This window comes from Heterocephalus glaber, unplaced genomic scaffold, assembly GCF_053883595.1.
Source record: "Heterocephalus glaber isolate CG9 unplaced genomic scaffold, H.glaber_assembly_v1.0 deba00001687, whole genome shotgun sequence".
NCBI classification, from domain to species: domain Eukaryota; kingdom Metazoa; phylum Chordata; class Mammalia; order Rodentia; family Bathyergidae; genus Heterocephalus; species Heterocephalus glaber.
The window spans coordinates 5,518,356-5,546,196 of NW_028258412.1; the positions used below are offsets into that span (position 1 = coordinate 5,518,356).

Consider the following 27,841-nt stretch of genomic DNA (forward strand, 5'->3'; position numbering starts at 1 on the left):
TTCGCCATCACTTATACACCACCCAATTCACCTATGTAAAGTGTACAATTCAATGATATTTAGAATAGTCATAAGGTTGTGCAAACATTACCATAATCAAATTTAGAACATTTTTATCACCCTGAGAAGAAACTCTGTCGCCATTAGCAGTCACTATCTGTTATCCTAACCTCATCCCCTTCCCTGGCAATCACCAATCTCCTTCCTATCTTTGTAGATTTGTTCATTGTGAACATTTCATATATGGACTCATGCAGTAAGTGGTCTTTTGGGCCTGACTTCCTTCACTTTAGTGTAATGTTTTCCAAGTACATCCAGGTTTATCAATTGTTCTTTCTTTTGATAGTTTAACACTATTACATTGTACTAGTGGATGGATAGGCCACATTTTGTCTCTATTCATTTGTCATTGGACATTTCATTTCCTCCCACTTTTTGGCTATTATGAATTGCTTCTATGAACATTCACACTTGTGTGAATGTGTTTTCATTTCTCTTGAGTATACACCTAGAAGGTGGTAAATATATTTTTTTAAAATTAATAATAACTTATGTGCACGAGGGATGTAGCTCAGTGGCACCACACCTGCCTGGCAAGCACAAGGTCCTGAGTTGGATCCCTGGTAGGGATGGGGGGGATTGAACCCAGAGCCTTGTGCATGCTAGGCATGTGTTCTACCACTGAGCGATACACTCAGCCCCAAAATATCTTATATTCTTAATTATAAAAATGATACATCAGCCGGGCGTGGTGACACACGCCTGTAATCCCAGCACTTGGGAGGCTGAGGCAGGAGGATCGCTGCAAGTTCGAGGCCAGCCTGGCTACATAGTGAATTCAGGGCCAGCCTGAACTACAAAGGGAGACCCTGCCTCAGAAAACAAAAAAACAAACAAACAAAAAAGATATATCAAAGATCACAAGAGTAACAAGTTGGAAACAAAAAAATGTTGACACAGCCACAATGTGCACACAGATATCTTGGGTCCAGTCCTGTGAGCATTCCCTTGCTCATGTGAACTTACACGGATGTGACAGGGCAGCCGTGTATGAGGAAACTGATACCTCCCACCCTGTGCAGAAGGCAGCCCTTTGATCCTGCATGGAACTGTCAAGGAAGAACCATTCAGTGCAGATTTTAAGTAAAACCAATTTTGACTTCAAAGGACAAATAGGGAGGTATAAAAAATGAGTATTTTCACCTGGATGGGGGCAAAGAAAGATATTCAAAGGGCTGGGACCTCTTCTTTCCTTAATAAAATGGAGTGGGGAGTTTAAAAAAGACCTAAAAAAAAAACCCTGAGGAATCTGTATATTACGGTGTATGGATTAGAGGTGACTCATTTTCTTTTAAATCACTTTAGTGGGGCCGGGGATTTAGCTCAATAGTTCCACCACCTGCCTCAGAAGCACAAGGTCCTGAGTTCCACCCCCGGTACCAGAAAAAAAAAAAATCAAACAAAAATCGCTTTAGTGATATTATATTGTTATTATGTTTTACCACTAAAAAGACTGAGAAGGCACTGAGGAATTACTGATGACAAACAGTGATTTTATGGAACTCAGCAAAAAAGGTTTTTCTGTTCATTTATTGTTTCTTGCGAGAACTGGTTTGCTAATGCAGAAGCTAAATAAGCAGACAGCTGTAGACCTGAGGGAAGCTACCACCATACATCTTCAGGAATGGGATTTGCTTAAAAGCACAGAAGGAAAGGGAGTAAGAAGAGGCCTAAGAGGTAAGCAGGTAAGAAAGACATTTTAATTTTCACAATTAAAATCATTGTGACAGAGCCAGGTATAATAATGCACACCTGCAATCCCAGCAAAAAGATGGCAATTTTACAGCCAGCCTAGGCTATGTGGTGAGACTCTCAAATAGATAGATAGATGATAGATAGATAGATACAGTAGATAGATGGATGTGAAAGTGGTATGCAGTGGCACATGTCTGCAATCCCAGCTACTCAGGAGGGTAAGGCAGGAGGATTCCAAGTTCAAGTCCAGCTGGACAATTTAGCCAGACTTTGTTTCAAAATAAACAATGAAATGAGCTGGGAATATAGTTCAGTAAGAGACTCTGGGATCAAGTCCCAGCACAACAAATACAGGAAGGAGGGAGGGAAGGAAGGAAGGAAGGAAGGAAGGAAGGAAGGAAGGAAGGAAGGAAAGAGGGAAGGAAATCATTGTGAAAAAATCTAAAATTGTACAGGGAATGATAATACATGCCTATAGTCCCAGCTATGCTGTAGGCTAAGATAGCAGGATCACTTGAACCCAGGAGTTCAGGGTAACAGTGAGACCTTGTCTCAAAAACAATAAATAAAAACCTTAAATTCTTTACCATACTATTTTTAATAGCATCCTGTGACCATTATGTCAATTTGACTTGAGTAAGAAGCACCTAGGAGATTAGTAGAGCTCAGTTTTAGGTGTGCCTGTGGATGTTTGACATAGAGGCCAGCAAATTGAGAGGAAGACCCATGCCAGATGTGGCAGCCACTAACCAATAGGCTTGTAGCCTGGATGGAATATAAAGAGAAAGGAGGAAGTGTGCCAATTTGGAAGCGCTCCAGTGTTCACCATTGCCTTTCAACATCTGTCTCCATTTTCTTCCACTTTTCAATGCAGAAGCACACCAGTGACTGTACAGTGAGCGGTCAGGCCATTGATCTTTGATCTTTGACTGGTGCAGCATCCTGGATCTGTCTTGTTCTGCAGTTTTCATCTTTTCTTGGGCTAAGCAGCTACTGGATCCTCCAGCTACCCAGCACAGATGGTCATTGTGGACGTTCCTGACTCTGATCCTGTAAACTTACATAATAAATTCCCTTGTATGATTACACATTTATTTTACATTGATTCTGTTCCTCTAGAGAAACCTGATATGCATCCCCATGTGAACAGTGATTGATAATTCTAGTAATTATACTCAATGTTTTGTTTTTTATTGTATTATTATTATTATTACTTTTTTTTTTTTTTTTGAGACAGCCTGCTCTTGCATTCACTATGTAGCCCAGGCTGGCCTTGAACTTATGGTGATCTTGCCTCAGTCTCTTGAGTGATGGGATTACAGACATGTACCATCAGGCCTGGCTATACACAATGTTTTAAAAAATAGCCTGCTTATTATAAGATTACTATTAAATAGAAAAACATACTAGTCTACTCAGAGGTATAATATAGATAGAGGTGGAAGAATGCCTAGCATAGAATCTGCTACTTTCCCATCCTGTAACCAGAGAGGACATTGCTAGTTGATGACAGAAGTCTTCCACAAATCTAAAGACTTTTTTTTTTTTTAGGTACCAGGGATTGAACTTGGGTCCTTGAGCTTGCACAGCAGGAGGCGAAACCACTGAGCTAAATCCCCGGCCCTCTATTTCTTTTTATACTCAAAAGGCATCTTCTAGAGTGGAAAGAAGAAAAATCCAACTTCTGTGTAGGTGCTGAACCACACCACCACCTAGTGGTAGAGCTTCTAATTGCAAGCAGAGTGCTGAGAAACTTCACAAACCCAAAGCAATGAGTGCTTCTATCTAGTCTTGGGTAAATACAATATCCCCCCTATAGAACAGTTTGGAATTTCAACATGGGTTTTCCTTGCTTGGCCCCAAGAGATTGGCTAGTAGAATCATTTCAGGCAACAGGTGGAAGCAAAGGGTCTTTAGAAAATTTCAGACTCTTCTCCAAAATTCTCTTGGACAAGGCTGACTCAGCCTTGTCAGTCTCAGTCCAAGCCTACCCAGATGTCTCACTCTCCATACAATGTGTAACACACTCTGTGTAACACCTTCTGAATTCACACGAGTACTCTCTCCTGAGCACTGTATGAGCAAGCATCAGGCAAGGAAATAGACATGCCTAATTTAAACGTTCCTCATTGCTAGCTCCCCTGAGACAAGTGTTGTTATCTCCATTTTATAAGTGGGATCACTGAGGCTCAGAGAGAAAAAGTAATTTGGCCAAGGTCACACTGAAGGGGAGACAAAGGTGTGATTAATACCTTCTGGCCAACTGGGGCCCCTGCTATATTCCCATGTTGGACTCTTCCTTGAGCACAGGCTACTCATCTTGCTGCCAGAGGAGTCCAAGGCACATCAGTGGTAGCCCTGGAAATATCCCACCAGGGCCAGCCCCAAGCAGTGAAGAAGGGCCAACAGGACCCTGTCAGGAGGGTAATGGGTAGAGTGCAGAGTGCTGCCCCCTTCTGGATCTGACCCTTCTGGATCCCTGCTCCAGCCAGAGTTTGAATCTGGCTCAGGGACTTCTAGCTGTGGGTGTTCACTTCCCTCCATGGCCTCCCTCTCCACTGAGACGCCTTCTCACTGTGGTGGGAATATGCATGTGTTACAGAAATGAGGACTTAGAGCTGACACAGAAAGAAATGGGCAGGAAGACAGCCAATTTTACTTCATGTGGCTCCATCTTTAGACATGGGATGGGGGGGGGACCCTGGCTCTCTGCAGGCCTGACCTCTGGGGGCAGGTCCTCCTTTCCAGCTCCATCTCATCTCCCCATCTTCCCCTGAATGGCCTCCACTTAGATATATTCCAACCATGTGGGAGGCTACAGCCAGGCCTCCTGAGGACAAAGGCACAGTATCCTTCCTGGGAAAACAGGGAGGGGACACTGCCCTTAGGAGCTTCTCTTCTTGTCCCAGCCAGGGGACAATTCTTGAGTCATCTCTGTCCCCGAAATGCTCTCCCTGCCTATTTGTGCTCCCTGGAGGTGAAGATCTACATAGAGGCCTCACCCCAGCACTCAGGGGCCCTCCCAGGCTGTTGGCAATAGCTGCCAGCCTGGAATAATAAGGGCTGCCATTTTATACGAGCAGACACACACTCTAATTTCATTATGAGGGAAAAGAGTGACCATGCTATGTGTACTTTTTGGTGTTACTTTTTTTTTCCAAACTGTGTAAACACCCTCATCCCTCAGTTCACCTTTCCAGAGGCAGATTAGTACCACTTTCTTATGAATTCTTCCAGAGAACATGTGTACATGATTCAAGTGTTTATGGGTATAATGATCTAACAAATTTTGTCTTGAAGTCTGCTTTGTCAGATATAACTACTCCTTCCTTTTGAGCTGCATTAGCATGGAATATTTTTTCCATTCTTTCCCTTTCAGTCTGTGTATGTCTTTGCTAATGAGCTATGTTCTTTCAGACAGCCAAATACTGAGTCTTTTTTTTTTTGGTACCGGGGATCGAACTCGGGACCTTGCACTTTTGCAGCAGGCGTCAAAACCACTGAGCTAAATCCCCGGCCCCCGAGTCTTATTTTTAATCTAACCTGTGAGTCTGTTCTTTAATTAAAGAATTAAGACCATTTATATTTCAGAGTTATTATAGAAATGTATGTACTCATTCATCATTTTGTTGTTTTTCTAATGTTTGATTCTTTTCTAATTCTCAACAGCTTATCTATCTTTCCTCTTTTGTATGTAGAATTTCTTTTAGTATCTTCTGCAAAGCTGGCCTAGTGGTTATTATTTCACCTTCAGTTTGAAGGATACCTTTGCTAGATGTAGTATTCTAGGTTGGCAATATTTTCTTTCAGGGTTGGAAATACATTGTTCCATGCCTTCCTGGTTTAGGAGTTTCTGTCAGAAAGACTGCAGTTATTCTGATGGGATTGTCTCTGTAAGTGACTTGGCATTTCTCTCTTGCAGCTTTTAATATTTCTTCTTGTTCTGTACCTCAACATTTTAACTATTATGTGACACGGGGAGGTTCTTTTCCTGGTCATGCCTGTTTTGGGTTCTAAATGGCTTTATCTTTCCCAAGATTTGGGAAAATTTCTGTTACTACTCACACCATGCATTAGTCTATACCCTAGAGCCCTCTTCTACAACAAAATTTGTAAGTTTAGTCTTTCAGTCATGTTCCAGCCTTTTTGGATGTAATTTCCTATTTTTTTGTTTAAGTTCTTTTATTGGTACATTTTAGGTATGCAATACATTTACATTTATCATTGGGTGCTTGTACCTGTACATGATGTATCTTGGTTCTTATCTTTTCCCCATTACCTGTGCGCCCTTCACCCCCTCCACCCTTCCCTGTTTACATAGATTTTGTTTCCATTTTTTTCTTTTCTCATAATTTTTCCTTTCCCTTCTTTCCTTTCCCCTTCCCCTCCCACCACCCCTCCACCTTTGGACCTTTTCCCATTTCAAATTATCAATTATTCATTATTAATCTTTTTAATCCTTATTTACACTTTCAGTTTCTCACACTAGAGAAACTATTCAGTATTTACACACATGTGTCCTATTTATTTCACTTAAGAGTATGGCCTCAATATGCATCCATTTAGCTATAAATGACTCCAGTTTCTCATTCTTTTTTTTTTTTGGTGCTGGGGATCGTACTTGGGTCCTTGAGCTTGCAAGGCAGGCAGCGGAACCACTGAGCTAAATCCCCGGGCCTAGTTTCTCATTCTTTATGGCTGAGTAGTACTCCATTTTATTTAAAAAACCCACATCTTCTTTATCCATTTTCCAGTTGATGGGCACTTGGGTTGTTTCCAAGCTTTCACTTTACAAACTGTGCCACTACTGCAATGATATCTTTACATTCAGTTACTAAAGAGTTATGGACCTTCAGAAGAATCATGGTACCTTTACCTTCATATTTTTTATGTTTCTATATTGAGATTTGTGGATCCATTGGAATGGATATCTTGTCTACTTTTATGTGTCTTCTTAGTGTTCAGTCTTCTTTTCAGGGCTTGATTCCTAGCACCACTCAAAAAGAGGCAACAAATAAGATATTGACATACAGTTAAAAGCAACAACTATGCCACCATTAATAACAAAAAAAGAAAGCAACAATAATATGAACTAAAAGGCTAAAAAAAAATAAATGTTAAAAATAACAGTAATGAATAGAGGGAGTAGGGAAAGGGAAAATGGAAGAAAGTAAAAAAAAAATTTTTTTGGTACTGGGGATCAAACTTGGGACCTTGTGCTTACAAAGCAGGCGGCAGAGCCACTGAGCTAAATCCCCAGGCCTGAAGAAGTAAAAAAAAATTTTTTGGTACCAGGGATTGATCAAACTTGGGACCTTGCACTTGCAAGGCAGGCACCGGAACCACTGAGCTAAATCCCCGGGCCAGAAGTAAAATTTTTAAAAAGGAAAAGAAGATAAGAAATAAGAAATAAAAATTCAATTGAGAATAAAAAAGTTTTTAAAAAAAATACCAGCTGGGGGGCCGGGGATTTAGCTCAGTGGTTTCACCGCCGCTGCACAAGCTCAAGGACCCAAATTCGACCCGGTACCAAAAAAAAAAAAAAAACCAGCTGGGGCTGGCTGGAGATTTAGCTCAGTGGCTCTGTGCCTGTCTGCCAAGTGCAAAGTCCTGAGTTCAGTTCCCAATACTGAAAAAAAAGGTAAATAAAATTAGGTAAAAGTAACAGAAAAAACAACAAACAAGAAAAAGAAAAAGAAAAAAGAAAGAAAGAAAACTCAAAAACAAACATAGAAAAAGAGAAACAGGTCCAAAAATTATCCCCACATCAGTATGTCTGGATGGTAAAGTTTCCTCCCAGGACCTATAGTATTGGAAGGCATCAGGTACTAGGTTGCAATTGGGCCCAGTTGTGTTTCCAAACCCACTTAACAGCCTGTTTCTGTGTGAATGCTGAGTCTTGCCCTGTCTTTCCCAGGGGGCAGGGCCAGTCAGTGGTATGTTGTTTGCCTCAGGGTTGTATTCACTTCAAAGACTTTTAGTGTTTGTGTCCTCTGTGCATCCTGAGCCACTTCTGTACCTGACTACAGTAGCTTTGTGGCCCATGGGCTTGTGAGGCTCTCTGCTTGCTCCAGAGGCCTCTCTGTCTGTACACCCAGGGATGTGGAAAATGTGTAAAGAGGATTGAGCAAGAATAGAAGCCAAGTTAAACTTTGGAGAGCTTTCTTAATTGCCATCCAGATAGTAGAGGCAGCCCCTCCTACTACAATTGTAGAGCTGCAAGACATTTAATGTCTTACTTGCCTCTGTTGTAGGGCTCCAAATAGGGCAAAAGATTGTTCTTAACAAAGTTTACTAAGAGTAGCTCCTCATTGTTTCAAACATAGAGAATAGAATTTGATCCCATATCAATGTATTGGGGCCTGGGATTTAGCTCAGTGGTTCTGCTGCCTGCCCAGCCAGCACAAGGACCCCAGTTCGATCCCCAGTGCCAACCCCCCGCCAAAACCATATCAATGTATTAACTCTTAATTTTTAGAAAACTCTTTTATTAATTTTCCAAAATTATATTCAACTTTACCATTAATATGAGTTTCCTTTTATACATTTCATTCTTCATAGAATTTCCATGACTTATGTTAACTTTACGGTTTTATTTTCATCTTTTTTTCTTTCATTCTGGTATGGCAAAATTTTATCATACAAAATTCTTTCCTGTCCAAAAGTATTCCCTCTTCATATTGCTGTCTTTCTTTACATCTGCCCCAGTTCCTTTCTTAAATCTGCACCCTAAAATTATACCCATAAACCTTACTCTAAACAAAATCATTCTTCCTCTAACAAAAATTCCAGGTCTTCCTACAGCTTTCCCATCAAAACACAGCCCAGCCTCCCTGTTTATAGAATTACACATATTAATTAGAATTTTTAACTCTCAATCTTATCCTTTACAGAAGACCCAGCAAAAAGCAATCATGAACTATTTTTATACACACCAACAATTTATGACTTGAATAAACCTGTTCATGTAAAAGATCAACAGTCTCTACTTGAGTACCCCCAAGTGGGAGTGGGGAGGCTGGGTTTAGAGTGTGGAATACCCACAAGGTGACATTTAAAAGGAGAGCCTGATGTTGCAATAGCCAGCTTCAGATCAACCAGTGATGCCCCTTTGCCTCTAAGACAGCTTGAATCTGGTGAGGGTCTGTACTTCCAGAGATCGGTGGAGGTTTAATTTAACTTAGTAGCCTTCAGGCAATCAGGCCATCTTAGTGTCACTCTAAGTGCTTGCAGAAATGGGTCACCATTCAGGGGACATCTCCTAATCTCTGAGTAAGGACTCCTATTGCCACCCCTTTTCAGAGATAATAATGGAGGGCAAACCCAGAGCTAAGGCTGGGAAAGTGTTTTCCAGTCTGGAAAGGCAGCTGGCACTTATCTCATTAAAGGTCCCTATTTCTCCCTCTTTAAAGCCTCATACAGAGGCCTGGCTATCAGGCTAATCCCAGGTATCCAGATGTGGCAGAAGGCAGCCATTCCCAGGAAGGTCTTAAACTGCCTTTTAGTTTGGAGGTGAGCATACCTTGAGAATTGCCTCTTCCTCTCAGCGGCTAGAGTTCTTATGCTGGAATCAAGGTCATAGCCCTAGTATTTTAGTTCCTGGGAAGAAATTTGGGACACTTCAAGTGACACTCCAAATCATCATTGTGCCAGGAAATCTAGAACCTGTATTACTCTATTTCTAGTTACATTTACTATATTGAAGGTAAGAAAAGGTCTTCTCTATCAATGTTCTAATGATGAGGAACTGTACTGACAAGTTCTCGCAGCTGGGCTCACTGTTGTACACAATGGCCAGCTGTAGATGTAATGTTCCTCTTTTTGCTTTGTTTATGGTGTTGGCTTCCAGCCATAAGTTACCTTAAATTGTCCCAAAGGTATTCCAACAAAAGAGTTGTAATTTTGGCATTTTTAACAGAGGGTTGGGGTATTCTTTGCTGTCTACAGTGAGATGCTTTTTGTCTATGTGTTCTTTCAACTGATATGCTTACTACAACTCAGGTAATGGAGCTCAAACTAAGGGGTACAGAAGTTTATGACCCATACAGAGAAGAAGCTAAAGTTGATGACCATGTAGTGCATGTAATTCACAAGCTAAATTAGACACTCAAAGTTTTTGTAACAAACATTCCAATGCCCACCCCTCCCCCCATCAATAGTGTCACCTGCCATGTGCCATGTCAGTGGTGACAGCAAGTTGTCCATGGGGAGCCATGGGAGGCTTTGGGCTGTCAGTCTCCTGTACTTTTGGCCATCATAAGTTCAGGCTTCCCTGGCCTGCCCTGAAGTTGGGGACATTCCTTTTTCCAGTGACCTCCTTGTTTACAGAAAGCACACTGGTTGTTCTCAAAGGGCTGGCGATCCAAAGCTATAGCCTTGGGCAAAACCCAGGGTCCAGTCTCACCAAGGTACTATTATTCAGGTCACCATGAAGTAGCTGGGAGCTTAAGGTCACATATAAGAATTCAACCTTTTGTTCTGTCCTCCTGGTCCTCACTGTCTCCTCTACTGTGCAGCAGTGGGAGATCAGTATGTAAATGTCACCAAGGTCAGAGTAAAGGTCAGGGTAGCCCTTTTAATCAGTAAAGCAGTTGGGAGTCTCAGAGAATCAACCAAACCTCTCTACATGTGCCTAAGACAGACACGGAGAAAGGCACACGCGCCTGTATAGTGGCTCTTCCTCCCTCTGTCACTACCCAGAGATGGTAGAGTCGGGGACTGGGTTGGTAGGGAACTCTGCACCTGGTGCTATCAGGACTGGATCCCTCTGGCAGAGGGGATTATAGAATGGCAATAGAGAGATATGGTGGTGCTGTTTCATGGGTTGCTAGGGCTCCAGGCACCTTAGTTAAAGTAGTTGGAGTGACGGGAGTCACCAGAAGGCTCCTCGTTAGCCAACCAGGAGAATGGGAAAGGGTCTGAAAGGAAGGTAAAAACTCTTAAATACTTATCCAAGTATAGAGCCATAAAAGTTTGGACATAAAAAAAAACTTCACCCCATTTGCTTTCCCTCCTTCAGAACAAATCTAGCTACAAGATTGTATTATGACTGAGGGACCCATTTTTTTTGGTCACATGTTGTTCTTCAGTTGATACAGAGGCCAGACCATGTTACAAAAAGAAAATCAGCTTCTTTTTCTTTAAACTTTCTTCCTTAAATTTCTCCCAATTAGCTAAAAGCATCCTAATGGTGTCATTTGGCATGCTCTCTGTGACCCCAATATTTTGGTAGAACTTTTATCAGATGGAGGGGTTGCAAAGTTGAATGACAAAAAGACCCTAGTGAGACTTGTTACTGCTCTCTGGTTATCTGGGATAAGACAGCTGTAGTAACCAAATCCCAAAGGAAAAAGCCCTCCCGGTCTCCCAGTATTTTTAAAAAGACAGTAAGGGAGTGCAAGTTACAAACCACCAGAAGGGGGTGCTGTCTGAGAGGTAGGTGTGGGTGTGCAGTGGAAGCACAGACAGCAGTTAGCAAGTACAGAGCGGACAATGGGGGAGATAAATGCAGGGAAATCTAAGAAATTGAGACCCCCTGCCCAACAGAAAAATCTATCTTCAGTAGGAAAAAGAATCAATGCCTCTCGAAACCACAATCAATTGGGACAAACGAACAGGGCCCGATATCCAATTCCCACTTAGGTGCAAGTCCTATGGGAATTTGTTCCTATTGGAATGTCTTTCTGTACCCCAGAAGATCAATCCTCCAGAAAACACAACCAAAAGTTTGATCAAATCTTAATTATTAATTAGACCTGAGAGGAAATTATTAATTTTCCCAAAAGGAAAGCCTTTTAGAATACTGTGAGTCCTCATGTGTAAATACCGAATAGTTTCTCTGGTGTGAGAAACTGAAAGTGTAAATAAGGACTAAATGTATAATAGGTAATGTGAAATAGGAAGAAAAGGGGCAAAGGGGAAGGAAGTGGGAGGGGTAGGGGAAAGGATAGAAGGGAATGGGATTAATATGAGAAAATGGAAAAATAGGAACAAAATCTTTGTAAATAGGGAGGACTGGAGGGGTTGAAGGGAGGGCTGGGCAAGGGTGAAAAATAAGAACCAAGAGAGATTATGTAAAGGTGCAAATTTCCAATGATGAATGTCATTATATTGTATACCTAAAATGTGCCAATGACTAGAATGAATAATCGATAATGTAAAATAGGAAGAAAAGGTCCAAAGGGGTAGGGGTAGTGGGAGGGGCAGGGGAAAGGAAAGAAGGGAAAGGAAAAATGATGAGAAATGGAAAAAAATGGAAGTAAATTCTTTGTAAATAGGGAAGGGTGGAGGGCGTAAAGGGAGGGCTAGGAATGGGGAAAAAATAAGAACCAAGATGCATTATGTAAAGTTACAATTCCCAATGAGAAATGTAATTGTGTCTACAGCCATACCACCCTGAATGCGCCCAATCTCGTCTGATCTCGGAAGATAAGCAGGGTCGGGCCTGGTTAGTACTTGGATGGGAGAAATGTAATTGTGTTGTATACCTACAATGTACCAATAAAAGAATTTAACACACACAAAAAAAGAATCTGTGAGTCCTTAATGGAAAGACAGAAGAAAAAAAAAATCTCACAAGACAAAAAAGGAGGAGGCAGAAAAAAATTTTCAGAATTTTAAAGCTACTTCCTAGAATATGTGCACCTAGTTTGCACAAGAGGAATGATTAGTTAACACCAATTCTAATTAGTTTTAGGTTCCCTTGAGGAACGGAAGAAAATATTTGCTCAAAAATCACAGTGCACCAAACCAAGCCACAATACTACCTGGAGGACTAGAGTGGCAGAAACATTCTGCTACCTCGATTACTAGGTGATCAAGCCAGGGCCTTTGTGGCCTAACCCACCCTCCCTGCAGTGGTCTCTATCATGTGATCCAGGCCCCCTGAGGCTCTGGGACTTCAGGGATATCAGCAATGGACCCTTCCAATGATGCCTTCCTAATAGCCAATAATTTTGTGGCTGCCCCTTCTGGAGGCTGCAGCCACACAGACTCCTAAGGCATGGCTTAGAGGGCCACAGAAACAACCTCAGGGTCTCAGGAAGACACTGGGGCTAGTTGCCCCAGACCAAGAGGAGATGCCTGACAGCTGCCGGAAAAATCACCCCTTTTAGATAAAAAAGAGAAAGCTCAGCTTCTTTTTCTATCTCACAAACCCACTCTTGAGTGTCTTCCTGCGGGTCCCAGGATTCCAGTGTGTAACGTGATGGGTGATGAGTGTGGTCCCAAGGGTGAGAGAGGGCAGTTCACTCTCTCTAGGCAAATATAGTCAAGGTTAAGCCCAAGTTTAAACCAGACCTGAGTTGAACAGAATTTCTGTTTTTAGTTTTTTGAGGACTCTCCATACTGATTTCCATAATGGTTGTACTAGTTTACATTCCCACCAATAATATAGAACCCCTCCCCGCCAGCCTCACCAGTCCTCCAGGGGACCTTACTCCCTCCATGACATGGCCCAGAGCAGGTGCTGCACAAAAGACTTGTCACCACAGAGGGCTCCATTTGCTAGCAGGAATAAAGGTCCCTCTGGCCGCTTGTGTTGTCCTCATGAAACATTCCCAGGAGCAGCAGCCTATGCTCAGCATGGGATCTGGACCCAGCCTTCTGTCCCCCAGGCCTGGGAGTGCAGCCGGGCCCACAGGCTGGGAAGGTCCCTAAGAGGGAACTCACAGCCAAGAGCGGAACTCCTGCCAGTCACCCCCCTGCGGAGCCACTGTAAGAGAAGCAGGCCAGCAAAAGTTCAGATGGGGAGAGAGAAATATAGGGAGATGAAAAGCCCAGGCAAACCATCCAACAAGAAGGCAGAGTCCTGGCTTCCCAGGCTACAGTGATAGCTGCACAGGGAGTCTTTGGCCCTGCAGACACACCCACACCTTTCTCAGCCCTGCTCTGGGCTCCTGCAGGCTGCCTGTGTGGACAGTGTTAAGAGCTGAAGAGAGGGAAAGGAGATCAGGGATGTCCTCCTGCCACTGGCCTGTGGGATTGCCCTCCTTGATTCATCAAAGTCCAGGGACCCCTGCATCCTGCATCCTTTCCTTCTCCCATGGTTGTCATATCTCTCTTGGTAGTTCTTTCTATACTACTCTATTACCTTCCTCTTCCTGTAGCCCAGGGGTCTGTCACTATTTAGGGCACCTGCATTACCCTTGGGGTTCTCTCACCCTGCTCCCCACTTTTGTAAATTATCCCTATAATAAGCCCTCTTGAGAGTGTCCTAAACTGACTGAATCTTCTGTTTCATGCTGCCATCCTGATTTAAAGGGCTACCTGTCCTGGATTCCCTGGGATAACCTGGTGTGCAATCATCAGCCCACTGCTCCACATGCAGTCCTGGCTCCCTCCTCTCTTAAATCCCAGCCAAGCACAAGGCAACTCTGCTGACCTTCATTCTGCTCCAGCCCACTGGCAGACCTTCAGGGTTCCAAGTCCAAATAGCTCAGGCCACAGATTCATTCCCCTGGGGCACACCTCCTTTGTGACTTCACACACTGAAGTCACCAGGGAGACAGTTCTGAATGTTCTGTCCTAGAGATGTGGTCTCTTAGGAGGCAGTGACAGCAGACCTGCCTGCCCAGAGAACTCTATCCACAGTGTAATTGAGGTTGCTGGTGGCCCCGCAGAGATTTAGATGGCAGGCTCAGAGGCACTGGGCACTAGCACCTTACATAAAAATGAATGTCCTTAAGCAAAAAGGCTATACCGTAGGTATAACCTGGGGAGAGGATTTGTAAGGGAAAAGTCAAATTTGCACATTTTGAGTACCTAATGGTTAGCATGGTAGTCAAGATAATCAACCACCAAAAAGCCCCTGAGGAAAAACCACCCTTCCATCACCAAAACCGAGATCTTTGAGGCATCATACAAAGTCTACATCATGATGGAGCTCAGAGTTGAGGGCAACTTCCTTGAATTCATCAAAACCCAGGGAGCCCTGAAAGAGAATTATGCTTCCAAGAAGTTGTGCCAGCTGTCCTTGGCAGTCAAGTATTGCCATAGCTTGTCCATCACCCACAGAGACCTCAAGCTCAAGACCTTCCTCCTTGACAAGGACATCAACATCACGCTGTCTGGGTTCAGCTTCTCCAAGTGCTGCCTGCAGGGCAGGAGTGGCCAACTGACTTTAACTAGACCTTTTGGAGGTCAGTAGCATACTCATCCCCTTAGGTGCTATATAGTACATCCTCCTTCAGTAAGCCAGAGCGACAGGGTGAGGGATACTCCCAATACAGTAATGCCACCGTCACTGTATATAGAACCAATCAAACAAGGGCTATTTTGGACCAGTCAGAAACTTGCTATTTTCATTCCTTCATTTGAATCTGGTGCTGTTCACAAGACCAATCAGAAGATGCTCTTTTCAATCATTCATTTGCATGTGAGCACAACCAACCAAAAGACACTATTTCTGATTCTTTATTTACATGTATCAGGAAGCCAAATGTGTGTTTTTTGTTTTGTTTTGTTTTTTTGGTACTGGGGATTGAACTCGGGACCTTGTGCTTGCGAGGCAGGAGGCAGAACCACTGAGGTAAATCCCTAGCCCGCCAAATGTGGGGTTTTTTGGGGTTTTTTTGGTACCAGGGATCAAACTCGGGTCCTTGCGCTTGCGCAGCAGGTGGAGAAACACCTGAGCTAAATCCCCGGCCTGAAATGTGTTTTTTGATAGGACAGTTTATACCTGGCATGATGTTAAGTGAGTGTTTGATAGGACAACTTTCAGCCTTATTTGCCTGAAAGACAGATAATTCAGGAATTTGAGTATAAAAGATTTCTTTCCCTTTAACTGCAAGGCCACTGTGAGCCTTTTAATTGGCCCACTTTCACTCTGCAGAGCTTACTTTTTTTCTGCCTTCAATAAATGCACACTTTCACTGCCTTTTTTGTGTGTCTTGTCCAATTCTTTGTTCAGGACACCAAGGACTTGGAAAGAAGTCCAGTAAGACCCTCCATCCAGTAACACTGGACCTACACATCTGACATCAAGAGCCTACCCACGATCCTCCAAGACATGATGGTTTGTGGCTCCATGCCCTATGACAGGTCCAACATCATGAAAATGCTGCACCCACAGAAGGAGCATTAAGACAACTTCCTGTGTTCCAAGTACCTGCTAATGAATGCCAGGACCTCATCTACCATGTGCTACAACCCTATGTCAACTTGCAGCTGCACGTTGATGAGACCCCCCAGCCACTGCTGGGTGCAGCCCAAGGCACAAAGTCTGCCTTCTGTGGCCATCAACAAGGAGTTAGAGGAACAGGGATTTAGCTCAGTGGTACAGTGCCTGCCTGGCAAGTGCAAGGTCCTGAGTTCCATTCCTGGTGCTGAAAACCAAAAAACAAGGAGCTGGAGAGCTCCCCAGGCCCAGTCTTCAGAAACTCTGAAACTTGGCTCTGAGAGGAAGACTCCCACCAAGCTGGAGTAAAAAGCACAGCCTGAGGCACAGGCAGAGAAAAACACCAAAAAGATAAGGTGGAAGTGGCCAGTCAGTCAGAGATCCTGAGCTTCAGCAGCAAGCAGCTGACCAGGGAAACAAAGGAGGCCCCTCACCACCACCAGCAGTCTCCAGAAATGCGCAGCTAGTGAGCCAGGAGGCCATCAGGGAACAGAGAACTCAAAGGATAAGCCAGAGAAGAAAGACAGTCCTGGATTCTTTTCGTTAGTTTCTTGTTCCTCCATTTGAACTTCATAATGAACAAATAAATCATTGAATTCATGTCTTTGTCCAGCTGACTGCAGTCCTGGGCTCTCTCTGGCTTCCCAACTCACATGCTAAACAAGCAGTCTATCAGTACTGTATATTAGTGCAGACACCAAGATGAATGTTTTTCCCAGGTGACTGCTGTTCTGGGTTCCCTCTGGCTTCTCACTCATGGGAAAACACATCCCAGGGTGCTCAGCCCAGACTGTTAGCTCAGGCCCCAGCTGAAGGAGCTGCACCAGTCAGAGGCTGGTTGGGGGAGACAAAGAGGGGAAGGGGTCAGAGCAGAGAGCTGAGTAATGAGGCAGAGAGCAGAGTGAGGAAGATGTTACATGCAGAGGGTGGTCCGCCAGTGCCGAGTGGGAGTAGGGAAAAGACAGGAAGAGTGAGGCAGAGAAGGAGAGACACGGAGAAGGGTGGGAGGCCACGGACTCTCACACTGGGAGATTTGGCTCTGGCTGCATTTGGAGCTGAGGATCTAAGCAGCAAAACAATCATCAACCCTAAGCATCCAGCTGCATGAGGCCATGGGCGGGGGCTGGGGGAGACTGCAGGGGGCAGGCCAAGCAGCCTGTCATCCTTCTTGAGCTCCCCAACCTGCTGAGTGACTTGTTTTCCTTCTTTTCCCACCACCAGGTCCTCACATGTCCAACAGGCACTCAATTCTCAACAGTGTCTAGAGTCATCCTGTCCAGGAGGAGAGAGAGCTAAGCTAGATGGCCCAGTATGACCCACAGTCCAGTGTGGCCTTGACCACATCCCACTTCCCTCCAGTTCCTGCTGGAGCTGAGAAGCTGACACTGGTGAGGAGGCTAGGTAGGCAACTTCACAAATCTTGCCTGGATACTGTGAGCAAAAAAGGCAACCACTGGTATCCTGTGGTGGGTGTGGCCTGCATTGGCACCACTGGCTGCCATGTACTTCCCACCCTGCCTGTGCCATGTCCCAGGCAGTCCTCACCTTACCACAGCAGCCCCTTCCTCTTCACCTTAACCTGGACAACTCCAGCGGGGCTTGAGGGTTTAATATGCACAAAACAAAAGCATTCCAACTCACCTGGTCCCCCAGCCTGTATCCACCTTGGAAAGACCCCAACCCCCAGACCTCTGAGAGAAGTAGAGCCCTTCAAGCTCCTGGATTTGCCTCCCTATACCATTATCCACATACAGTCCACCTCCTTCACCACACAGCACCTTACCCTTCCCATTGGCTCCCACAGCAGTCAGACCCACCTCCTAAACCCAGTCTGGCTCCCACCCCTGTAATACCTGGAGGCCCTCCCAGGCCTGGCCTTTTCTGTTGACTCATCCTTCCTCTGCTGCCCCTCACCCCAGGTCTGCCACTCACCCAGGGTCCTCATCCACACATGTGCCGTAATCATATCGTGGACTTTTGTCTCTGCACACTCTGCCCACTCCCCAGGCTCATAGAGTGGTGGATGAAGCCACTCACTGGATTCCCAGAAGCTCTGGGCTTATGCCAAGCTGATACTTGCCTCCTCTGGCATGTACCCTAAGAACCAGAGAGACCAGAATGTACTGGGCAAAGGCAGGGCCCAATACAGCACAATGCACAAAAGAGGAAGAGTGAGTTGTTGGAGTCAGCTGAGAAGGCTGATACTCAGAAGGATGCACCAGATGGAGCACTGGGAGTGCAAGGAATACTGGAGAGGACAGAGGTGTTATGCTTTTGGGTCCTGGCCTATAAATCTTAGTCTCTTCTGGGACACAAGGAGAGAAGTTCTGGTCACTTCGGAAAAAATAAGTCCCCAGGAGAAAGGAATGCACTAAGCTAAAGCTATGAACCACCAGTGCTCTACATAGCCTGGGTGAGACTTGCAAGGCTGGTGCTGCCAGAAGGTGGTCACTATGGGCTCATCTGTCCACCCTGCCCATCCTGTCTCTCAGCCTGGAGGGTGACTGGCTGCCAGACACAAGACACACCCTACCTGTTCCAGGTATGTTCCCACCACGATGCTCAGCCAAAGACGACATGGCTGCCTAGCATGTCTTTTCCCTTGCTGGGGCCCCGCTGATCCTCTGCACTTAGACTCCTACATCACTTACTCTTTGAAAACCACCACCACCCTCCATATAGAAATAGGCGTCTCTGCTCTCCCTATGACCACTGCACCCCTCATTCACCTATTTAGACACTTCCCTATGGCAAAGGATGCCTGTGACAGATGACAAATAGCTATCAGGGTCTGCAAAGTAGCTAAGGAGGAGGCCATTTTCCAAAGCAAAAATCCATGCACCAGGTACAAAAGACAGCTGAGACACAAATGATATGTAAGTCAGAGTTCCAATAGGTGACCCCGCCACACCTCTCAAATGTCCAAAATGGAGAGAAGCTTGCTGAGTGCCTCCAGCCCCTTGGATCTCTCCCTGCACCAAGGCCCTGCCACATGGCCTATCCACTCACTGACTGGATCCAGGCTGGCCCTGCTCTAGCTTCTTCTGTCTCTTAGGTGTCCTCCTTTGCCCAGCCTCTTTGGATCTGCCCAAGGCTCTGATCACCAAATCACCCCCAAGCCAATTATCCTCTTTCAGCCAGTTGCCATCTTAAAATGGGACTTGGATTGTGCAATGGCTGCCTATCATCTAAAGAAAAAACCTGCTACCTTCTCCTCTTCTCTCTTGATTTCTATTTCTTAGCCATTCTCAGAAGCTCTTTCCCACCTATGTGCCTCAACGCCTGCTCCATCTGGTCAAAGCCCTATCCATCCTCCATGCCAATCCTACTCCTTGGAATGTGCATCTGCCTGCCCCAGTCCCTAGGCCCACTCACTTGGGGCATCCTCAGGGCTGCTGGTTTTCCCACCCCTATAAATGCTCCTGCTCACCAAAGCAGCAGCATTTCCTCTGCCTGGCTCTAACTCAAGGAAAAGACATGGAACTGCTTTCATCCACCAAGCTTGGAAACACTGCCGGCTCAGCTGGACTAGTTCAAAGGACACCACCTCTGCAGGAACTTTTCTTCACACTGTGAAGAAGCTGCAGGAAATTGACCCTTGTGGGACAAGGACCAATGCAAGTAAGGCCAGGTGAGGGAAACAGGCTTGGAGCTGACACTGGTGGGCCTAGACCACCTCCCCTCAGGCCTGACTTGTGCAGGGAAGCCACAATGAGAAAGGTGAGCAGGAAGAACTGCCACAGTCTTAGGTGCAGGATTCCTTCCAGTGGGCTGGGGAGCTGGTGCTCCTTTTAGGCCAGCCTGGCTTCCAGGATTCCAGGAGTCCTGCACCCCCAGACCAGTCCACCCCTCCCAGCATCCTGGCTTTATGACTTCATTTGCTGAAGTCACCTGGGGACAATGCTAAGCATTCCGCTGCCCCAAGCCCAGGCCCAGCCTGGCCAGAGGACTCCCCATAGTGGAAAAATGAAGACAATTCCTACTGGCTGGCGCAAGGAGGGGGTGTAGAGGGCAGTGGCACCAGCCGGTCCTGGCACCATGGACGATGCTGCAGTCCTAAAAAAGAAGGGTTACATTGCGGGAATCAATCTGGGCCAGGGTTCCTATGCAAAAGTCAAGTCTGCCTACTCAGAGCGCCTCAAGTTCAATGTGGCGGTCAAGATCATCGACCGCAAGAAAACACCCACTGACTTTGTGGAGAGATTCCTTCCTCGGGAGATAGACATCTTAGCAACTGTCAACCATCACTCCATCATCAAGATCTATGAGATTTTTGAGACCTCTGATGGATGCATTTACATCGTCATGGAGCTCGGTGTCCAGGGAGACCTCCTGGAGTTCATAAAGTGTCGGGGAGCCCTGCATGAGGATGAGGGACACAAGATGTTCCGCCAGCTCTCCTCAGCTGTCAAGTACTGCCATGACTTAGACATTGTCCACCGAGACCTTAAGTGCGAGAACCTTCTCCTTGACAAGGACTTCAACATCAAGTTGTCTGACTTTGGATTCTCCAAGCGCTGCCTGCGGGATAAGTGTGGGCACATTGTCCTCAGCAAGACCTTTTGTGGGTCAACAGCATACGCAGCCCCCGAAGTTCTGCAGGGCATCCCCTACCAGCCCAAGGTGTACGACATCTGGAGCCTGGGCGTTATCCTCTACATCATGGTCTGTGGCTGCATGCCCTATGATGACTCCAACATCAAAAAGATGCTGCGCACCCAGAAGGAGCACCGCGTGGACTTCCCTCGCTCGAAGAACCTGTCCAGTGAGTGCAAGGACCTCATCTATCGCATCCTCCAGCCAGACGTCAACCGGCGGCTGCACATTGATGAGATCCTCAGTCACTCATGGCTGCAGCCCCCCAAGCCCAAAGCTATGTCTTCTGATTCACTCAAGAGGGATGGGGAGGGCAAGTACCAGGCTGAGTACAAACTGGACACCAGGGCAGGCTCAAGGCCTGAGCACAAGGCCGACTACAAGCTGGGGGCTGAAACCCACCACCAGTCCAAGAATGAAGACAGGGTGGAGGATAGGCTGGCCGAGACCTCCAGAGGTAAAGAGCATCACATCCCTGGAGCTGAGGTGGGGAAGGCGAGCGTCTAGCGGTGGAGGGGGCCCTGGAATGGGAGGAATGTGCGTGTAGTTTGCGCTCATGTAAACCAAGTAGGCAGGCAGGAGCTGAAGAAGGCACAGGTGCCAGGAACAAGTAAAATCTGTCAATCCACTAGTTTGACTATGTTCTTTCAGCTTTCTTCCACTTCATAGCAAAGATCTTAATTACTGACCAACAAATAAACCACAAAGTGTATATAAGCATAGAGAATCCCAAGAGGGGCCTTTTTCTCTAGGACTCAGCTGAGGTGGGATCTCCAGCTCAGGGGTCCAGGGACTGGTGCTCAAGCACAGGCAGAGTCACAGTGAGGCTTGTGGCAAGGAGAGGATGTTTATCATCATCCGTCTGCCAGGCCCACTCTTGTCCACCTCTGACCTGCCCCAGATTCCCAGGCCCCTGGGGCTAGACAGCTCCACAACTCTTCTTAGCCTCAAGTGGTGGACACACTGACCCCATCCTGCTCCCTCACACAAATCTTACCTCAATGTTCTCCTTCAACTTCCAGGGTCATTTGAGATTGGTGACCTTGGCGGCTCGAGCTCCATCCTTGCTTTTTCCCAGGGGCAGCCCAACTGAGACCATTCACTGGCACCTACCCCTCCCTGTGGACATGCAACCCTATACCATGCGACAGCCTTTGGTGATGGGATGTCCAGTCTCTCATGTTTCCTGTTTGGTCATCATCCCTCCCCAGAGCACACTATTTACACACTGACCAAGTGACCCCAGATCTCTGCCTCCTACTTCCTGGGAATCCCCTTGGGTTAAAGCCAAACCTTCTGTATAAGTCAAAATGACCCAGAGGCTTACCGTCTTGACCCCTAAACATCCCAGCCCAGACCCCAGCTTCAACCTCCAGGGAGTTCCAGGGCAACCACCCTAGGGGCTTGTAGGAATGCACTGTGGGGGAACACAGGTTGGTAGAGGGCCCAAGCTGGAGTCAGGCCCTAGAATGGCCTCCAGAGAACCTCTGCATTTAGAGAGGGGGTGAGAAGACCCATACAGAAGACTGGAGAGAACATGTAGGCCTCAAAGCAGGACTCTAAGCCAAGTCCAGTGTGTGCCCTGAGCCCCCAAACAGTGAACATTCTTGTGACCTCTACCTGAGGCCTAAACACACAGTCCTGGACACAGCCAGGCCAGGAGTAAGGCCCCTCACCTCTGAAGAGACAGTAGGTTCATGGGTCCAGCTGGCTGCCACCCAAGTGAGGGTGGCCCCCATATCCTCAGCCCATGCTTGGCCCACAGGCAAATGCCACCCCACGGTGCACACACCATCTGCAGTCTGTGTGGAACCTGACCATATTTATTTTTACAATGCCTCTCGCATTGTGCAGATGCTAGTGCCTCAGTAGAGTCCAGTGGGCAGTGCCAAGAGCAGTACAAGAAGGCAGAGAGCAGGACGGTAGAGATGACTCAGACCCACTTGAGCTGGAAACTGGGAGGTAACAGCTGAGGCTACCAGGAAGGTGACTTATGCTGGTTTGGGCTTAATAAGTAGGATCTACAGGGCCCTACAACCAGAAAGCTCAAACAGGCCAAGCCTGCCAGGAGGCTACAGGCCCAGAGCCCCAGTGACCCAGAGGACACTATTTCTAAGACCTCCATTTCTCCTTCAGAGGTGAAGACCCGGGGAGAAGAGGGTGTGTGCACTCTCAGCTCAGAAGCATGTCTGGGAGCCATCCACAGCTTCTCCTCCACAAAGGGCCCTTGCCTGGAGCCCTCAACTCCTGTGACTGATGCAGGCCTGGGGTCTCGGGCCTGGGGTTCAAGGCACAGCATGGAAAGGAGGCCCAGCCAGACTGTGCCAAGTGTTCTTTCACAGAAGTTCAGGTGGGGTTAAATAGAAAACAGTTCCAGCAAGGCCTGGGGATCAGCACAGGTGCCATATTCCAAGAGGAGTGCCTGTGTGTCCTGTGCCAGCTTGGCTGTGGCAGAACACCTATCATCTGTGCTTCCTGTGATGATCAATGTCCTCTAGTCAGAGTTTGGGTCCCCAGCGGCTGGAGTCCTCTCCAGGTAGGTAGCTGCCCTGCAGGCTCCACAAAGTGTCCACAGATCCAGCCCAGGCCACTTTGAAAACAAATACAAGGCTTTGTGCTGAACACAGAGCTGTAGCAGGTTGTCTGTGATGGAGGCCAAGTCCTGCCTGGGGGGCAAAGCCAGAACCTGGTGTACTCATGGGAATCTGAACCCCACCAGCCGGGGTCTTGAGGTGAGTTGAGCATGGTGGGGATGGGTGTGTGGCTGGCCCAGAGGGCACGGTGTGTGTGCTTGCTGAGTGTCCTGCTCATGATGCGCTGCAGATCTGGGGACATATCTGGGCTCGCATGTTTCAGGATGAAGCTGGTGTAGAGGGATAGGCAGAACCAGCAGCAGGGCTCCCTCAACCCCTCAGGAAGAGCCTTGTTAGATTCAGTCATTCTGAGCTGAGGACAATGCTGGAAAGCCTGGCTCACAGCAGTGAGGTGAATTAAGTGGCAGTGCTGCCTTTGGCTGTGAGCTGGGGGACAGGTGGGGGCCAGATCTCTGAGAGTTTGTTGTCCCCATTACTGTGCAAGGGGAATGACAAAACTGGCTCACAGGGCTAACTGGAGCTCACGATGGGACAAGTGATCTAAAAGTACTTCTTAATGACAGGCCAAGGAGGATACGGAGGAAGGAAGCTGGAGAGAGGCCTGCAGCCTGGTCCATGAGCACCCGTGTTCTGGAGCAGAGATTCAGCCAGGGCCCCACTGTAGAACCCCGTGGACTTGTCCTGGGCTCTGCCGTGCAGGCCACACATCCACATAGCTCTATATAGGCAAAGCAGGGACACCAGAAACACCAGCTCAACCCCACCCACCCCAGCCCCACTTCTACCTCTGCCAGAGGGCCTGGCCACCCCTCACTTGGCCAGGATCCCTGTCATCTCCACAAGGCTTCCTGCTATAGTACTTGCCTTGGGGCTTGGGAGCTGCCTCATTGGTCATCCTCAAGCCCAGTCACTCCCTGGGGCTGGGATCCAAGATCTACAGGGCAGCAGGCAGGTAGGTTCTGGACTTGCCACCAAATCAGACAGTTCCTCATCTGAAAGAGCATCTACTGTGGCCATCAGCCTCTTCCCCTGGCTGCCATGATCCCAGCAACCCACCATTGTCTCCCCTTAAAAGACTGTCAAAAACTTCCACCTGGCCCACCAAACCTGCCCACTTTTTTTTTTTTTGGTACCGCTGACTGAACTCGGGTCCTTGCGCTTGCACAGCAGGCAGTGAAACCACTGAGCTAAATCCCCGGCCCAATCTGCCCACTTTGCTAGGGCTCAGCCCTCTCACCTGTCCTCAATGGGTCTCATGCCCAGGACAGCCAAGGCATGAGCCTCTGACATGGTTTTAGGGACAAACATCTTTCTGTCTTTACTGGCTTTCCATGTTTCTTTTAAGAACCTTCCATTTGTAAATCCAGCCTCTTTTTTTTTTTATAGAGATGCCTACTTTGTTTTTTGTTTTGTTAATTACAGGAGCTTTCTCTATAAAATTAAATCACACTATACACATTTTTTTCAGTTATTTTGTTTTTTATGATAATTTCTGCTGTACAAAAGTTCATTTTCATGTACAGTAATCCCCCTTATCCTTGGAATACATACCAAGACCCCAGCAGATAAGTGAAGGCTGGGATAATACTAAAGCATACATAATTGTTTTTTCCTAGACACATCATAACAAAGTATTTCTTACTTGGACTATGGTTTCTTTCAGGACCATTCTCCTTTGCTATCAGCCAACAGTCTCCAGGCCCAGTGGCACTTTTCTGACACATCAATGGCCCGAGAATATGCTTTAATGTTTGATACCATAGGTCTTTCTTTGGTTATTCCTCTCTTAAGTTTTTTTTGGTTATCCTTACATCTCACACAAATTCTAGAACCAAGGGCATCCCAAACCCCTGCCTATGTTTTGTGTGGACATAGAGCACGTCTAAGGACTCTGGGGAACTGCCAGCAGTGCTGCACGGGGAGGCCTTCCTGGCCCCATGCCCTCAGGCTAGGTATGGGCTGGATGTTCTCCTCAGGACTGCAGCACAACTTGTTGTTATAAGTTTTTATTATTACACAATATCTCTCTCTCTCTCTCTCTCTCTCTCTCTCTCTCTCTCTCTCTCTCTCTCTCTCTCTCTCTCCCCCTCCCTCCTTCCTTCTCTCCCTTCTTTCACCCTTTCCATTTCAAACTGATCACTGCCAGTGTTGGAAGATACTGGCAAGATGACCTCTGACCCAGCCACTGGACCAGATCTGTATATTCATTCTTGACCCTACACTTGATTCTCTTAGGTTTCCAAAGGAGATGATATAATCCACACTTTGGCCTCTGGGACAACACAAACTCCCTCCCTCCTGTGATTTCATGACACCCCAGAGACAACATGTGTAAGGGTTCAGCACCCTACCAGTGGAACATCCATGCTCCCAAGTTTCCCTTCTTCCTTTTCCAAATGACTCCAAGCACTCAGTTTCCTCACAGACTCCCTGCAGACCAGGGCATCTTGCCTTCCCCATGGTTCTCAGGGACATACCTGGCCACCTACTCATATACGCCATCCTGGGCCACCACCCAATTTCATCTTTAGTATATGTGCTGCCTAAGTGAGCATGGGCCATTCGATTTCTACAGGCTCTCTGCCCCCACCTTCTCACCCTGCCTGGAACTCAGGGGCCACATGATGTACCCCCATCTGGCCACATCTGACCCAGCCCATGAAGAGTAACCCTGGCCTACCCCAGGCCTCACATACTCCACTCCACTCCCTTCTACAGTGCAAGGATGCAGCCACACCATGTGGGGTGTCCTTCACTGTGCCCTGTAACTATAGCCCCTCTGCCAGCACACAGCCCTTCTGAGAACACAAACCATGTGCCAGGGCCTTCAGGCCAGCAGGGCAGCAGAAGCTCCTGGTCTGACTCTGTGACCATCTCATCTCATCTGGGAACAGCTCCTGGCCTCCATGCCTAGAAGGGGCACAGGTCACTCCCTGCCTTGGTGCCTTGGCTCTACTGCCCCAGATGCCTCCTTGACAGATCTGTCTCTGTCTTTAGCTCCCTGGCATTCAGAAGTGCCATTGCTCAGCCCCACCTTGAAGGCTGGTTCTGGTGTCCTATACACGTTGAGGGTCTCTGAACCTTCAACTCTCAGCAGTGGGTTCTCAACCTCTCCTTGGGTCATCAGCAGGAACTCATTTACATCTGCAGATGGAGAGCCCAGAGTTACCTCAAGCCAGGGAACCCTGGTTAAGGTTCCACCCCAAGCTCTCCTTCAACCATAGCGGGGTAACCCCATGTCCATCCCAGTTAACATCAAAGCCAGCAACTAGCTCTCTGTCCTTCCACGGGATTCAGGAACACTGGCATCTCCATCCTCTGAGAGGGAAAGCCCAAGGTCACCAGGGACCCAAAGCAGGACAGGCATGCTACCTTTGGGAAGCAAGATCCAGCTGAGCCCCCAGCACAAGGCCAGGGGCTTCTTGGAGGCTACACCTACTCCAAGGGAGGAGAGACATGCAGGTTCCCAGGGCTCCAAAACCACCTAGGACTCAGGGCAAACCTGTGGCCTCCACATGCCCTTGTCTTCATCAAGCAACCAGTACCTGAGAGCACAGAGGCCAGTGTGAGAAAGGCAGAGGGATGCCCTGTGCATTGAGGAACTGACCCAAATTTTTTTGGTACCGGGAATCAAACTCGGAATCTTGCTCTTGCAAGACAGGTGGCAGCACCAGTGAGCTAAATCCCCCGCCCCAGATCAACCTTATTCTTGGAGGCATAAAGCCTCAGGACGATGCCTCTGTAAATGTGTTAAAACCAAGGAACAATATGCTCTAAAGGGATGAGTGTTGTGGTGTCTATGAATATGTTGCCAAGGTGAATAAAGACATGAACACAGCTTCCCTCTAAGAGACCATCTCACCTTAGATACGCTCCCAAAGGCAGTCAGCCCAGCACAAAGGGGATCCTGCACATGGACCTAACCAGCGCCACAAACCCCAGCCCAGTAGGTGCCCCTCCAATCCCAGCTTTCCAGTTCAGTCCTGGAGATGCCCATCAGCTGGTGTACCTGCCATGGGGGATTTCCTGGCCCATGCCACTCTGCATTCAACCTGTGCTGTGCACACACAGCCACTGTGGAAGGCAGGCCCTCCTTACCCACCATCCAATGTCCTCACCTCTCTGCTAGACTTCCAGGCATTTCCTCATGGGATGGTAAAACAGCCTGTGAATGAAGACTTATTTTCTCACTTTGCATCTGCAGAAGGAAAAACAGCCCAATCTTGTGACTTGACAATGATGAGACATAACTGTGGAAATGAAACCCAGCTCCACTCTTAAAATAAAGGCCTTCTGTCCACCTGTGTCAGGACATCATGCTCCCATGGCAGTGTGGCAGCTGTAGGGAGGCACCAGGAGACCAGGCTGATGTAGGAAGCATCAGCCATATTTTGGACCCCATAGAGCTGTTTCCTTCAGGAAGAGGGGCACTGGTTGCACACTGGCTGCCTTTTCCAGTCCATATCCCCATCAAGGTGGATGGGACAGCATGATGCAACCTCTTGAGGTGTCGCTCTGTAGATCTCTGCATACTGTTATCCCTTAAACAATCCCCACAGCCAAATGCAGGGCCTGGCAGATGTGCAGTTGGTTGCCATTTGCATACTTACTCTTCAACACACAGGGCCTGGGGGTCAGGAGCCAGGCTCAGGAGACTGCCTAGGATCCAATCCTGGTACGTGCCCAGTGGTGTATGTCCACAGTCACATGTGTGCCCACCCTGGGTTTCTGGGAGGTCTGAGTGAACAGGCTCACAGAAAACACTGAGCATGGAGCTGGC

The 27,841-nt window shown here is 47.1% G+C and overlaps 1 protein-coding gene and 2 long non-coding RNA genes across 3 annotated transcripts; 2 read left to right on the forward strand and 1 right to left on the reverse strand.

The window, feature by feature from the left end:
- Positions 1-1,566: 1,566 nt before the first annotated feature.
- Positions 1,567-14,212, reverse strand: LOC110348854 (uncharacterized). The gene is made up of 4 exons (XR_002394439.2): positions 14,138-14,212; positions 9,278-9,354; positions 6,632-6,742; positions 1,567-2,812 (listed from the first exon to the last, which is right to left on the reverse strand). It is a non-coding gene; the product is annotated as an uncharacterized LOC110348854 (long non-coding RNA).
- A 98-nt stretch (positions 14,213-14,310) lies between these two features.
- On the forward strand, positions 14,311-16,471 carry LOC147821948 (uncharacterized). Its single transcript, XR_015446165.1, has 2 exons — positions 14,311-14,894; positions 15,665-16,471. It is a non-coding gene; the product is annotated as an uncharacterized LOC147821948 (long non-coding RNA).
- A 3,305-nt stretch (positions 16,472-19,776) lies between these two features.
- LOC101726104 (testis-specific serine/threonine-protein kinase 2) lies at positions 19,777-21,098 on the forward strand. Its single transcript, XM_004843374.4, has one exon. It carries the CDS (start codon positions 19,910-19,912, stop codon positions 20,972-20,974), a length of 1,065 nt encoding a protein of 354 aa, XP_004843431.1. The 5' UTR covers positions 19,777-19,909; the 3' UTR covers positions 20,975-21,098.
- Positions 21,099-27,841: the final 6,743 nt, after the last annotated feature.